Source organism: Cetorhinus maximus, chromosome 9 (assembly GCF_964194155.1).
Source record: "Cetorhinus maximus chromosome 9, sCetMax3.hap1.1, whole genome shotgun sequence".
Taxonomy (NCBI): Eukaryota; Metazoa; Chordata; class Chondrichthyes; order Lamniformes; family Cetorhinidae; genus Cetorhinus; species Cetorhinus maximus.
Genome location: NC_135887.1, coordinates 62686661 through 62706083, shown reverse-complemented (window position 1 = coordinate 62706083; position 19423 = coordinate 62686661). Strand labels below are relative to the sequence as shown.

The following is a 19423-nucleotide window of genomic DNA, read 5'->3' as shown; positions in this document are numbered from 1 at the left end:
ACGCACCCAATCACATCTACACACTGCCAACACACCCAATCACATCTACACCCTGCCCACACACCCAATCACATCTACACACAGCCCACACACACCCAATCACATCGACACACTGCCCACACACCCAGTCACATCTACACACCTCCCACACACCCAATCACATCGACACACTGCCCACACACCCAATCAAACCTACACACTGCCCACGCACACCCAATCACATCGACACACTGCCCACACACCCAATCACATCTACACACCTCCCACACACCCAATCACATCGACACACTGCCCACACACCCAATCAAACCTACACACTGCCCACGCACCCAATCACATCTACACACTGCCAACACACCCAATCACATCTACACCCTGCCCACACACCCAATCACATCTACACACAGCCCACACACACCCAATCACATCGACACACTGCCCACACACCCAGTCACATCTACACACCTCCCACACACCCAATCACATCGACACACTGCCCACACACCCAATCACATCTACACACTGCCCACACACCCAATCACATCTACACACTGCCCACACACCCAATCACATCTACACACTGCCCACACACCCAATCACATCTACACACTGCCCACACACCCAATCACATCTACACACCTCCCACACACCCAATCACATCGACACACTGCCCACACACCCAATCAAACCTACACACTGCCCACATACCCAATCACATCTACACACTGCCCACACACCCAGTCACATCTACACACCTCCCACACACCCAATCACATCGACACACTGCCCACACACCCAATCAAACCTACACACTGCCCACATACCCAATCACATCTACACACTGCCCACACACCCAGTCACATCTACACACCTCCCACATACCCAATCACATCGACACACTGCCCACACACCCAATCACATCTACACACTGCCCACACACCCAATCACATCTACACACTGCCCACACACCCAATCACATCTACACACTGCCCACACACCCAATCACATCTACACACCTCCCACACACCCAATCACATCGACACACTGCCCACACACCCAATCAAATCTACACACTGCCCACACACCCAATCACATCTACACACTGCCCACACACCCAATCACATCTCCACACTGCCGACACACCCAATCACATATACACACGGCCCACACACACCCAAGCACATCGACACACTGCCCACACACCTAGTCACATCTACACGCTGCCCACACACACAATCACATCTACACACTGCCCACACACACCGAATGACATCTACACATTGCCCCTACACACACAATCACATCTACACACTGCCCACACACACCGAATGACATCTACACATTGCCCCTACACACCCAATCACATCTACACACTGCCCACACACCCAATCACATCTACACACTGCCCACGCACCCAATCACATCTACACACTGCCAACACACCCAATCACATCTACACCCTGCCCACACACCCAATCACATCTACACACAGCCCACACACACCCAATCACATCGACACACTGCCCACACACCCAGTCACATCTACACACCTCCCACACACCCAATCACATCGACACACTGCCCACACACCCAATCACATCTACACACTGCCCACACACCCAATCACATCTACACACTGCCCACACACCCAATCGCATCTACACACTGCCCACACACCCAATCACATCTACACACCTCCCACACACCCAATCACATCGACACACTGCCCACACACCCAATCAAATCTACACACTGCCCACACACCCAATCACATCTACACACTGCCCACACACCCAATCACATCTACACACTGCCTACACACCCAATCACATCTACACACGGCCCACACACACCCAAGCACATCGACACACTGCCCACACACCCAGTCACATCTACACGCTGCCCACACACACAATCACATCTACACACTGCCCCCACACACCGAATGACATCTACACATTGCCCCTACACACACAATCACATCTACACACTGCTGACACACACCCAATCACATCTACACACTGCCCACACACCCAATCACATCTACACACCTCCCACACACCCAATCACATCGACACACTGCCCACAAACCCAATCACAGCTACACACAGCCCACACACCCAATCACATCTACACACTGCCCACACACCCAATCACATCTACACACTGCCCACATACCCAATCACATCTACACATGGCCCACACACACCCAATCAAATCTACACACTGCCCACACACCGAATGACATCTACACACTGCCAACACACACCTAATCACTTCTACACACTGCCCACACACACCCAATCACATCTACACGCTGCCCACACACCCAAACACATGTACACACTGCCCACACACCCAGTCACATCTACACATTGCCCCTACACACACAATCACATCTACACACTGCCGACACACACCCAATCACATCTACACACTGCCCACACACCCAATCACATCTACACGCTGCCCACACACCTAATCACATCTACACACTGCCCACACACCCAATCACATCTACATACTGCCCACACACCCAATCACATCTACACACTGCCCACACACCCAATCACATCTACACATGGCCCACACACACCCAATCACATCGACACACTGCCCACACACCCAGTCACATCTACACACCTCCCACACACCCAATCACATCGACACACTGCCCACACACCGAATCACATCTACACACTGCCCACACACCCAATCACATCGACACACTGCCCACACACCCAATCAAACCTACACACTGCCCACATACCCAATCACATCTACACACTGCCCACACACCCAATCACATCTACACACTGCCTACACACCCAATCACATCTACACACGGCCCACACACACCCAATCAAATCTACACACTGCCCACACACCGAATGACATCTACACACTGCCCACACACACCTAATCACATCTACACACTGCCCACACACACCCAATCATATCTACACACTGCCCACACACATAATCACATCTACACACTGCTCACACACCCAATCACATCTAAACACTGCCCACACACACCCAATCACATCTACACGCTGCCCACACACCCAAACACATCTACACACTGCCAACACACCCAATCACATCTACACCCTGCCCACACACCCAATCACATCTACACACAGCCCACACACACCCAATCACATCGACACACTGCCCACACACCCAGTCACATCTACACACCTCCCACACACCCAATCACATCGACACACTGCCCACACACCCAGTCACATCTGCACACTGCCCACACACACCTAATCACAACTACATACTGCCGGCACACACCCAATCACATCTGCACATTGCCCACAAACACCCAACCACATCTACACACTGCCCACACACACCCAATCACATCTAGACACTGCCCACACACACACAATCACATCTGCACACTGCCCACACACCCAATCACATCTACACACGGCCCACACACACCCAATCAAATCTACACACTGCCCACACACCGAATGACATCTACACACTGCCAACACACACCTAATCACATCCACACACTGCCCACACGCACCCAATCACATCGACACACTGCCCACACACCGAATCACATCTACACACTGCCCACACACCCAATCACATCGACACACTGCCCACACACCCAATCAAACCTACACACTGCCCACATACCCAATCACATCTACACACTGCCCACACACCCAATCACATCTACACACTGCCTACACACCCAATCACATCTACACACGGCCCACACACACCCAATCAAATCTACACACTGCCCACACACCGAATGACATCTACACACTGCCCACACACACCTAATCACATCTACACACTGCCCACACACACCCAATCATATCTACACACTGCCCACACACATAATCACATCTACACACTGCTCACACACCCAATCACATCTAAACACTGCCCACACACACCCAATCACATCTACACGCTGCCCACACACCCAAACACATCTACACACTGCCCACACACCCAGTCACATCTACACATTGCCCCTACACACAGAATCACATCTACACACTGCCGACACACACCCAATCACATCTACACACTGCCCACACACCCAATCACATCTACCCATTGCCCCTACACACACAATCACATCTACCCACAGCCCACACACACCCAATCACATCTACACACTGCCCACCCACCGAATGACATCTACACACTGCCCAAACACACCGAATGACATCTACACACTGCCCACACACCCAATCACATCTACACACTGCCCACACAAACCCAATCACATCTAAACACTGCCCACACACCCAAACACCTCTACACACTGCCCACACACCCAATCACATCTACACACCTCCCACACACCCAATCACGTCGACACACTGCCCACACACCCAATCAAACCTACACACTGCCCACACACCCAATCACATCTACACACTGCCCACACACCCAATCACATCTACACACTGCCTACACACCCAATCACATCTACACACGGCCCACACACACCCAAGCACATCGACACACTGCCCACATACCCAATCACATCTCCACACTGCTCACACACAACGAATGACATCTACACATTGCCCCTACACACACAATCACATCTCCACACTGCCGACACACACCCAATCATATCTACATATTCCCCACACACACCCAATCACATCTTCACACTGCCCACAAGCAACCAATCATATCTGCACACTGCCCACACGCCCAATCACAACTACACACTGCCGCCACACACCCAATCACATCTACACTCTGCCCACACACACCCAATCACATCTACACACTGCCCACACACACCCAATCACATCTACACACTACCCACACACACACAATCACACCTGCACACTGCCCACACACGCCCAATCACATCTACACACTGCCGGCACACACCCACTCACATCTACTCACTGCCCGCACACACCCAATCACAACTACACACTGCCGGCACACACCCAATCACATCTACACACTGCCCACACACACCCAATGACTTCTACACACTGCCGACACACACCCAATCATATCTGCAGGCTGCCACACACCCAATCATATCTACAAATTGCCCACACACCTAATCACATCTGCACACTGCCCACACACACCCAGTCACATCTGCACATTGCCCACACACACCTAATCACAACTACATACTGCCGGCACACACCCAATCACATCTGCACATTGCCCACAAACACCCAACCACATCTACACACTGCCCACACACACCCAATCACATCTAGACACTGCCCACACACACACAATCACATCTGCACACTGCCCACACACACCCAATCACATCTACACACTGCCGGCACACACCCAATTACATCTACTCACTGCCCGCACACACCCAATCACATCTACACACTGCCTGCACACACCCAATCACATCTACACACAGCCCACACACCCAATCACATTAACACACTGCTCACACAGACCCAATCACATGTACATACTGCCCACACACTTAATCACATCTACGCACTGCCCACACATCAAATCACATGTACACACTGCCACACACACCCAGTTACACCGGCACACTGCTCACGCACCCAATCATCTCTACACACTGCCCACACACCCAATCACATCTTCACACTGCCCAGACACCCAATCGCATCTACACACCGCCCACACACCCAATCACATCGACACATTGAACACACACATCCAATCACATCTACACACTGCCCACATACACCGAAACACATCTGCACAATGGCCACTCACCCAATCACATCTATGCACTGCCCGCAAACCCAATCACATCTACACACTGCCCACACACCCAATCACATCTACACACTGCCCACACACACCCAATCACATGTACACACTGCCGACACACACCCAATCACATCTACACACTGCCGACACACACCCAATCATATCTACACGCTTCCCACACACCCAATCATATCTACAAACTGCCCACACACACCCAATCACATCTACACACTGCCCACACACCCAATCACATCTACACACTGCCGACACACACCCAATCATATCTACACGCTGCCCACGCACCCAATCATATCTACAAACTGCCCACACACACCCAATCACATCTACACACTGCCCACACACCCAATCACATATACACACTGCGCATATATCGATTCACGTGTACACACTGCCCGCCCACCCAATCACATCTACACACTGCTCACATACCAAATCATATGTACACACTGCTCACACACCGAATCACATCTACACACTTCCCGCACACCCAATCACATCTGCACACTGCCCACACACACACCCAATCACATCTACACACTGCCCACGCACACCCAATCATATCTACACACTGCCCACACACATCCAATCATATCTACACACTGCCCACACACACCCAATCACAGCTACACACTGCCCACACACCCAATTGCATCTACACACTTCCCACACACTCAATCACATCTCCACACTGCCCACACACACCAAATCACATCTACTAACTGCCCACACACACAATCACATCTGCACACTGCCCACACACACGCCCAATCACATGTGCACTCTGCCCACACACACCCAACCACATCTACACACTGCCCACACACAACCAATCACATCGACACACTGCCCACAGACCCAATCACATATACACATTGCGCACACATACTCAATCACATCTACACACTGCCCAATCACATCTATGCACTGCCCACACACCCAATCACATCGACACACTGTCCACACACACAATCACACCTGCACACTGCCCACACACACACAATGACATCTAAACACTGCCGACACACACCCAATCATATCTACACGCTGCCCAAACACCCAATCATATCTACACACTGCCCACACACCGACTCACATCTACATATGGCCTGCACACCCAATCACATCTGCACACTGCCCACACAAACCCAATCACATCTACACACTGCCCACACAAACCCAATCACATCTACACACTGCCCACACACCCAATTGCATCTACACACTGACCACACACCCAATCACATCTACACACATTCCACACATTCAATCACATCTACACATTGCCCGCACACACCAAATCACATCTACTCACTGCCCACACACACCCAATCACATCTGCACACTACCCACACACACCCAATCACATCTGCACACTGCTCACACACTCCCAATCACAGCTACACACTGCCGGCACAAACCCAATCACATCTGCACACTGCCCACACACACCCAACCACATCTACACACTGCCCACACACACACACACAATCACATCTGCACACTGCCCACACACACCCAATCACATCTGCACACTACCCACACACACCCAATCACATCTGCACACTGCTCACACACTCCCAATCACAGCTACACACTGCCGGCACAAACCCAATCACATCTAAACACTGCCCACACACACCCAATCACATCTACACGCTGCCCACACACCCAAACACATCTACACACTGCCAACACACCCAATCACATCTACACCCTGCCCACACACCCAATCACATCTACACACAGCCCACACACACCCAATCACATCGACACACTGCCCACACACCCAGTCACATCTACACACCTCCCACACACCCAATCACATCGACACACTGCCCACACACCCAGTCACATCTGCACACTGCCCACACACACCTAATCACAACTACATACTGCCGGCACACACCCAATCACATCTGCACATTGCCCACAAACACCCAACCACATCTACACACTGCCCACACACACCCAATCACATCTAGACACTGCCCACACACACACAATCACATCTGCACACTGCCCACACACCCAATCACATCTACACACGGCCCACACACACCCAATCAAATCTACACACTGCCCACACACCGAATGACATCTACACACTGCCAACACACACCTAATCACATCCACACACTGCCCACACGCACCCAATCACATCGACACACTGCCCACACACCGAATCACATCTACACACTGCCCACACACCCAATCACATCGACACACTGCCCACACACCCAATCAAACCTACACACTGCCCACATACCCAATCACATCTACACACTGCCCACACACCCAATCACATCTACACACTGCCTACACACCCAATCACATCTACACACGGCCCACACACACCCAATCAAATCTACACACTGCCCACACACCGAATGACATCTACACACTGCCCACACACACCTAATCACATCTACACACTGCCCACACACACCCAATCATATCTACACACTGCCCACACACATAATCACATCTACACACTGCTCACACACCCAATCACATCTAAACACTGCCCACACACACCCAATCACATCTACACGCTGCCCACACACCCAAACACATCTACACACTGCCCACACACCCAGTCACATCTACACATTGCCCCTACACACAGAATCACATCTACACACTGCCGACACACACCCAATCACATCTACACACTGCCCACACACCCAATCACATCTACCCATTGCCCCTACACACACAATCACATCTACCCACAGCCCACACACACCCAATCACATCTACACACTGCCCACCCACCGAATGACATCTACACACTGCCCAAACACACCGAATGACATCTACACACTGCCCACACACCCAATCACATCTACACACTGCCCACACAAACCCAATCACATCTAAACACTGCCCACACACCCAAACACCTCTACACACTGCCCACACACCCAATCACATCTACACACCTCCCACACACCCAATCACGTCGACACACTGCCCACACACCCAATCAAACCTACACACTGCCCACACACCCAATCACATCTACACACTGCCCACACACCCAATCACATCTACACACTGCCTACACACCCAATCACATCTACACACGGCCCACACACACCCAAGCACATCGACACACTGCCCACATACCCAATCACATCTCCACACTGCTCACACACAACGAATGACATCTACACATTGCCCCTACACACACAATCACATCTCCACACTGCCGACACACACCCAATCATATCTACATATTCCCCACACACACCCAATCACATCTTCACACTGCCCACAAGCAACCAATCATATCTGCACACTGCCCACACGCCCAATCACAACTACACACTGCCGCCACACACCCAATCACATCTACACTCTGCCCACACACACCCAATCACATCTACACACTGCCCACACACACCCAATCACATCTACACACTACCCACACACACACAATCACACCTGCACACTGCCCACACACGCCCAATCACATCTACACACTGCCGGCACACACCCACTCACATCTACTCACTGCCCGCACACACCCAATCACAACTACACACTGCCGGCACACACCCAATCACATCTACACACTGCCCACACACACCCAATGACTTCTACACACTGCCGACACACACCCAATCATATCTGCAGGCTGCCACACACCCAATCATATCTACAAATTGCCCACACACCTAATCACATCTGCACACTGCCCACACACACCCAGTCACATCTGCACATTGCCCACACACACCTAATCACAACTACATACTGCCGGCACACACCCAATCACATCTGCACATTGCCCACAAACACCCAACCACATCTACACACTGCCCACACACACCCAATCACATCTAGACACTGCCCACACACACACAATCACATCTGCACACTGCCCACACACACCCAATCACATCTACACACTGCCGGCACACACCCAATTACATCTACTCACTGCCCGCACACACCCAATCACATCTACACACTGCCTGCACACACCCAATCACATCTACACACAGCCCACACACCCAATCACATTAACACACTGCTCACACAGACCCAATCACATGTACATACTGCCCACACACTTAATCACATCTACGCACTGCCCACACATCAAATCACATGTACACACTGCCACACACACCCAGTTACACCGGCACACTGCTCACGCACCCAATCATCTCTACACACTGCCCACACACCCAATCACATCTTCACACTGCCCAGACACCCAATCGCATCTACACACCGCCCACACACCCAATCACATCGACACATTGAACACACACATCCAATCACATCTACACACTGCCCACATACACCGAAACACATCTGCACAATGGCCACTCACCCAATCACATCTATGCACTGCCCGCAAACCCAATCACATCTACACACTGCCCACACACCCAATCACATCTACACACTGCCCACACACACCCAATCACATGTACACACTGCCGACACACACCCAATCACATCTACACACTGCCGACACACACCCAATCATATCTACACGCTTCCCACACACCCAATCATATCTACAAACTGCCCACACACACCCAATCACATCTACACACTGCCCACACACCCAATCACATCTACACACTGCCGACACACACCCAATCATATCTACACGCTGCCCACGCACCCAATCATATCTACAAACTGCCCACACACACCCAATCACATCTACACACTGCCCACACACCCAATCACATATACACACTGCGCATATATCGATTCACGTGTACACACTGCCCGCCCACCCAATCACATCTACACACTGCTCACATACCAAATCATATGTACACACTGCTCACACACCGAATCACATCTACACACTTCCCGCACACCCAATCACATCTGCACACTGCCCACACACACACCCAATCACATCTACACACTGCCCACGCACACCCAATCATATCTACACACTGCCCACACACATCCAATCATATCTACACACTGCCCACACACACCCAATCACAGCTACACACTGCCCACACACCCAATTGCATCTACACACTTCCCACACACTCAATCACATCTCCACACTGCCCACACACACCAAATCACATCTACTAACTGCCCACACACACAATCACATCTGCACACTGCCCACACACACGCCCAATCACATGTGCACTCTGCCCACACACACCCAACCACATCTACACACTGCCCACACACAACCAATCACATCGACACACTGCCCACAGACCCAATCACATATACACATTGCGCACACATACTCAATCACATCTACACACTGCCCAATCACATCTATGCACTGCCCACACACCCAATCACATCGACACACTGTCCACACACACAATCACACCTGCACACTGCCCACACACACACAATGACATCTAAACACTGCCGACACACACCCAATCATATCTACACGCTGCCCAAACACCCAATCATATCTACACACTGCCCACACACCGACTCACATCTACATATGGCCTGCACACCCAATCACATCTGCACACTGCCCACACAAACCCAATCACATCTACACACTGCCCACACAAACCCAATCACATCTACACACTGCCCACACACCCAATTGCATCTACACACTGACCACACACCCAATCACATCTACACACATTCCACACATTCAATCACATCTACACATTGCCCGCACACACCAAATCACATCTACTCACTGCCCACACACACCCAATCACATCTGCACACTACCCACACACACCCAATCACATCTGCACACTGCTCACACACTCCCAATCACAGCTACACACTGCCGGCACAAACCCAATCACATCTGCACACTGCCCACACACACCCAACCACATCTACACACTGCCCACACACACACACACAATCACATCTGCACACTGCCCACACACACCCAATCACATCTACACACTGCCCGCACACACACAATCACATATGCACACTGCCCACACACCCAATCACATCTACTCACTGCCCGCACACACCCAATCACATCGACACAATACCCGCACACCCAATCACATCTACACACGGCCCACACACACCCAATCACATCTACAGACGGCCCACACACACCCAATCACATCGACGCACTGCCCACACACCCAATCACATCTACACACCTCCCACACACCCAATCACATCGACACACTGCCCACGAACCCAATCACATCTACACACAGCCCACACACCCAATCACATCTACACACTGCCCACACACCCAATCACATATACACACTGCCCACACACCCAATCACATCTACACACGGCCCACACACACCCAATGACTTCTACACACTGCCGACACACACCCAATCATATCTGCAGGCTGCCACACACCCAATCATATCTACAAATTGCCCACACACCTAATCACATCTGCACACTGCCCACACACACCCAATCACATCTGCACACTGCCCACACACACCCAGTCACATCTGCACACTGCCCACACACACCTAATCACAACTACATACTGCCGGCACACACCCAATCACATCTGCACATTGCCCACAAACACCCAACCACATCTACACACTGCCCACACACACCCAATCACATCTAGACACTGCCCACACACACACAATCACATCTGCACACTGCCCACACACCCAATCACATCTACACACGGCCCACACACACCCAATCAAATCTACACACTGCCCACACACCGAATGACATCTACACACTGCCAACACACACCTAATCACATCTACACACTGCCCACACGCACCCAATCACATCTACACGCTGCCCACACACCCAAACACATCTACACACTGCCCACACACCCAGTCACATCTACACGTTGCCCCAACACACAGAATCACATCTACACACTGCCGACACACACCCAATCACATCTACACACTGCCCACACACCCAAGCATATCTACACACTGCCCACACACACCCAATCATATCTACACACTGCCCACACACCCAATCACATCTACACACTGCCCACACACCCAATCACATCTACACACTGCCCACACACCTAATCACATCTACACACTGCCCACACACCCAATCACATCTACATACTGCCCACACACCCAATCACATCTACACACTGCCCACACACACCCAATCACATCTACACACAGCCCACACACACCCAATCACATCAACACACTGCCCACACACCCAGTCACATCTACACACCTCCCACACACCCAATCACATCGACACACTGCCCACACACCCAATCACATCTGCACACCTCCCACACACCCAATCACATCGACACACTGCCCACACACCCAATCAAACCTACACACTGCCCACATACCCAATCACATCTACACACTGCCCACACACCCAATCACATCTACACACTACCTACACACCCAATCACATCTACACACGGCCCACACACACCCAAGCACATCGACACACTGCCCACACACCCAATCACATCTCCACACTGCCCACACACACAATCACATCTACACACTGCCCACACACACCGAATGACATCTACACATTGCCCCTACACACACAATCACATCTACACACTGCCGACACACACCCAATCACATCTACACACAGCCGACACACCCAGTCACAACTACACACTGCCCACACACCCAATCACATCTACACATTGCCCCTACACACACAATCACATCTACACACAGCCCACACACACCCAATCAAATCTACACACTGCCCACACACCGAATGACATCTACACACTGCCCACACACACCTAATCACATCTACACACTGCCCACACACACCCAATCATATCTACACACTGCCCACACACATAATCACATCTAAACACTGCCCACACACACCCAATCACATCTACACGCTGCCCACACACCCAAACACATCTACACACTGCCTACACACCCAGTCACATCTACACATTGCCCCTACACACAGAATCACATCTACACACCGCCGACACACACCCAATCACATCTACACACTGCCCACACACCCAATCACATCTACACATTGCCCCTACACACACAATCACATCTACCCAGAGCCCACACACACCCAATCACATCTACACACTGCCCACCCACCGAATGACATCTACACACTGCCCAAACACACCGAATGACATCTACACACTGCCCACACACCCAATCACTTCTACACACTGCCCACACAAACCCAATCACAGCTAAACACTGCCCACACCCCCAATCACATCTACACATTGCCCCTACACACCCAATCACATCTACACACTGCCTGCACACCCAATCATATCTACATATTCCCCACACACACCCAATCACATCTTCACACTGCCCACAAGCAGCCAATCATATCTGCACACTGCCCACACGCCCAATCACAACTACACACTGCCGCCACACACCCAATCACATCTACACACTGCCCACACACACCCAATCACATCTACACACTGCCCACACACACCCAATCACATCTACACACTACCCACACACACACAATCACATCTGCACACTGCCCACACACACCCAATCACATCTACACACTGCCGGCACACACCCACTCACATCTACTCACTGCCCGCACACACCCAATCACAACTACACACTGCCGGCACACACCCAATCACATCTACACACTGCCCACACATATCCAATGACTTCTACACACTGCCGACACACACCCAATCATATCTACAGGCTGCCACACACCCAATCATATCTACAAATTGCCCACACACCGAATCACATCTACATACTGCCCGCACACCTAATCACATCTGCACACTGCCCACACACACCCAATCACATCTGCACACTGCCCACACACACCCAGTCACATCTGCACACTGCCCACACACACCTAATCACAACTACATACTGCCGGCACACACCCAATCACATCTGCACATTGCCCACAAACACCCAACCACATCTACACACTGCCCACGCACACCCAATCACATCTACTCACTGCCCGCACACACCCAATCACATCTACACACTGCCTGCACACACCCAATCACATTTACACACTGCCTGCACACACCCAATGACATCTACACACTGCCCACACACACCCAAAAACATCTGCACACTGCCCACACACACCCAATCACATCTACACACTGCCCACACATACCCAATCACATCTACACAATGCCCACACACCCAACTGCATCTTCACACTTCCCACACAATCAACCACATCTACACACTGCCCACACACACCAAATCACATCTACTCACTGCGCACAAACACCCAATCACATCTGCACACTGCCCACACACACCCAATAACATCTGCACACTTCCCACACATACCCAATCACATCTACCCACTGCCCACACATACCCAACCACATCTGCACACTGCCCACACACAACCAATCACATCGACACACTGCCCACAGACCCAATCACATATACACTTTGAGCCAACATAGCCTAACACAACTACACACTGCCCACACACACCCAATCACATCTATGCACTGCCCGCACACCCAATCACATCGACACACTGCCCACACACCCAATCACATCTACACACTGCCCACAAGCACCCAATCACATCTACACACTGCTGACACACACCCAATCATATCTGCACGCTGCCCACACACCCACTCACATCTACACACTGCCCACACACACCCAATCACATCTACACACTGCGCACATATCAATTCACATGTACACACTGCCCACACACCCAATCACATCTACACACTGCTCACATACCCATTCATATCTACACACTGCCCACACACCCAATCACATCTATATACTGCCTGCACACCCAATCAGATCTGCACACTGCCCACACACACCCAATCACATCTACACACTGCCCACAAACCCAATTGCTTCTACAAACAGCCCACACACCCAATCACAGCTACACACTGCCCACACACACCCAATCACATCTACACACTGCCCACATACACCAAAACACATCTGGACAATGCCCGCTCACCCAATCACATCTATGCACTGCCCGCACACACCCAATCACATCTACACACTGCCCGCACACCCAATCACATCTACACACTGCCCGCACACACCCAATCACATCTACACACTGCCCGCACACACCCAATCACATCTACACACTGCCCGCACACCCAATCACAAATAAACACTGCTCACACACCCAATCATATCTACACACTGCCCACACACCCAATCACATTGACACACTGCCCACACAGACCCAGTCACATGTACATACTGCCCACACACCTAATCACATCTACACACTGCCCGCACATCAAATCACATATACACACTGCCACACACACCCAATTACACCAACACACTGCTGAGACACCCAATCATTCCTCCACACTGCCCACACACCCAATCACATCTTCAAACTGCCCAGACACCCAATCGCATCTACAAACTGCCCACACACCCATTCACATCTACACACCGCCCACACACCCAATCACATCTACATGTTGCCCAGACACCCAATCACACTGTTCACACACACCCAATCACAGCTACACACTGCTCACACACCCAATCATATCTACACACTGCCCACACACGGATCACGTCTACACACTGCCCGCACACCCAATCACAGCTGCACACTGCCCACACACACCCAATAACATCTCCAAACTGCCCACAAATCCAACCGCATCTACACACTGCCCACACACCCAATCATATCTACACACTTACCACACACTCAATCACATCTACACACTGCCCACAGACCCAATCACATATACACATTGCGCACACATACCCAATCACATCTACACACTGCCCACACACACCCAATCACATCTACACACTGCCCACACACCCAATCACATCTACACACTGCCCACGTGCACCGAAACATATCTGCACAATGCCCGCTCACCCAATCACATCTATGCACTGCCCGCACACCCAATCACATCTACACACTGCCCACACACCCAATCACATCTACACACTGCCCGCGCACACCAAATCGCATCTACTCACTGCCCACACACACCCAATCACATCTGTACACTGCCCAAACACACCCAATAACATCTGCACACTGCCCACACACACCCATCACATCTACACACTGCCTGGACACAACCAATCACATCTGCACACTGCCTACACATACCCAATCACATCTGCACACTGCCCACACCCACCCAATCACATGTACACACTGCCGGCACACACCCAATCACATCTACTCACTGCCCGCACACATCCAATCACACAATCACATCGACACACTGTCCGCACACACACAATCACATCTACACACTGCCCACACACACCCAATCACACCCACACACTGCCTGTACACAACCAATCACATCTATACATTGTCCATACACCCAATCACATCTACACTCTGCCTGCACAGCCAATCACATCCACATGCTGCCCTGACACCCAATTACAATGTCCACACACACCCAATCACATCTACACATTATCCACACACACCCAATCATATCTACACATTATCCACACACTGCCCACTCTGCACTCACATCATCTTTGTAGCATAAGCCTCTGTCTCATAAATTGTGAGGATGAGTACAGTATCACCCGCACAGTAATGTACGAGATCACATGACCGGCACCCAGGGTCAGTCCAGTTTTGGACAGAGCCATGTGTCCCAGGAAGCATGGAGGCATCTCCTAGCTTGTACCCTTTACTGTATATTTGTAAATCATTCTAAAAGACAACAACAGCTTACAGTTAACCTACGTATGACTATGAAGAGTTATTCAGCCCTACTGAACTGTAGCCAACACTCTATAATAGTCTTCACACATGCCCAAATAGCATTCTTAAATCTATACATTACACTAACACCCAGGTTTGACAGGCCACACTAGACTGGGTTGACTGGGGAATTGTGGGATCATATGTTAGGAGTGAACAGAAGTGTCATGTGTGAAATCCTCTCTGCAAACCCATTATCTGAGAACTGGAGAACTCTGGGACTGGAATAAACTGGCAGAAACGTCCCGGACCAAATCTATCCGCTGAAGACAGAGAAACAACATCAAGCCAGCTCGGGCTTCACAATTCAGCTCCCAAACACAATACGATCAAACTCTCCTGGCCTTACCAATATGGCGGATTTGTTCCTTGATGACTTCGCACTCTATTGGCCATCGTGGAGTTTGCTGTGGGCCACAGGTTGCGATAGCGTAGAGACTGCGGGGTTCACGGAGACGAGGAATGTGCTTGCCAGCGTGATGTGCAAACACCACCTGTCTGGTCCTCAATAACTGGTGCTCATTGATGAAGGAATCTGAACAGTTCAAAGTAAAAGTCCTTTAACTGGCACAATCAAGAGGATTTTAATATTTCCAATGCTGATACATTCAGACAGAGCTAACAATGTCAAACATTAAAGGAAGTGTTCACATACTGACGGTGTGTGTATACAGACTAGTGGAGCCCTCATCTGTACATACACTGAAACACGTGATATCAGTCACAAACATAACCCTGCTCTGGCTCTGATGATTTCCCTGTACACAGTCTCCGCACTGCCACACACACCGAGACCTTCCCAACACTGACAAGCTCACTCCACCCTCATTTATATCCCCCCTCAACAACACCACCTCCCCCCTCGCCGACACCCACGCCCCCCTTGCCAACAGCCCTCCCCCTTGCCGAAACACCCTCCCCCCTCGCCGACACCCTTCCCTCCCGCCGACACCCCTCGCCGACACCCCACCTCACTGAAATCCCTCCCAAACGCCAACACCCATCCCCCCTCGCCGACACCCCTCCCTCCCACCGACACCCCTCCCCTCTCGCCGACACCCACACCTCCCTCACTGACACCCACACCTCCCTCACCGACACCCCTTCCCCCTCACTGATAGTCCCACCCTCACTCACAGTTAAATGTCTGGGCCTCTTCCTCTCCCTCAGTTGAGCTGCTGCTGTTGTGTTGAGAATTGGCTCGGTTCTGGTTTGACTCCAGGCCTCCCTCCTGCTGCCAGTTTTGGACCTTCATCAGTTCGGAATTGGAACCAGTGCGATCTGGGCCCAACACAAACAGTGAACCTCTTTCAGTCTGCAACCTCCAACATTGGGGCCTGTCCTTCAGTTCCTGACTGATAAGACCAGGTCATACCTGCCCGTGAAGCTGTTGTTTGGGAGGGCTGAGATCAGGGGGATGTTGGTGTTCTGTATCTGGGTGGGGGTCTGTGTCTCTATATGTCTCTTTTGTGTTTGTTCGGTCAGTACTGGCACCACCAGTGACAGGATCGGTCAGTACTGGCACTGCCAGTGACAGGATCGGTCAGTACTGGCACCGCCAGTGACAGGATCGGTCAGTACTGGCACCGTCAGCGAGAGGGTCAGTCAATACTGGCACCGCCAGTGACAGGATCGGTCAGTACTGGCACCGTCAGCGAGAGGGTCAGTCAGTACTGGCACTGCCAGTGACAGGATCGGTCAGTATTGGCACCGCCAGTGACAGGATCGGTCAGTATTGGCACCGCCAGTGACAGGATCGGTCAGTATTGGCCTGACACCTGGCTCCATATGAATACTGTGGTGCTGACCTCTGGATGGAGATGTGGTGCAGCCATTTTCCTTATTGATGACCTCGAGCTGATCTAGCTGCAGGCCAGCCCCTGTTAAACAGGTGGCTCACGCACGTCTGCCTGCTTGGAAATTGGGCCTTGGGTTTGCTCTGCCTTAATGTTGACTTGAATTTCCCTCCCCTCTC

At 51.3% G+C, this 19423-nt stretch overlaps 1 protein-coding gene across 1 annotated transcript in view; it reads right to left on the bottom strand.

Annotated features, from left to right (window-relative positions):
- The window catches only part of agbl2 (AGBL carboxypeptidase 2), a 95951-nt gene extending 77248 nt beyond the window's left edge, over nucleotides 1-18703 (bottom strand). Inside the window, exons 1-2 of the mRNA XM_078549588.1 lie at nucleotides 18586-18703; nucleotides 17798-17983 (exon numbers count right to left, since the gene is read on the bottom strand). Of these exons, the coding sequence (XP_078405714.1) occupies nucleotides 17798-17983; nucleotides 18586-18703 (304 nt within the window). The remainder of the gene's footprint in view (nucleotides 1-17797; nucleotides 17984-18585) is intronic.
- Between the last annotated feature and the right edge of the window lie 720 nt (nucleotides 18704-19423).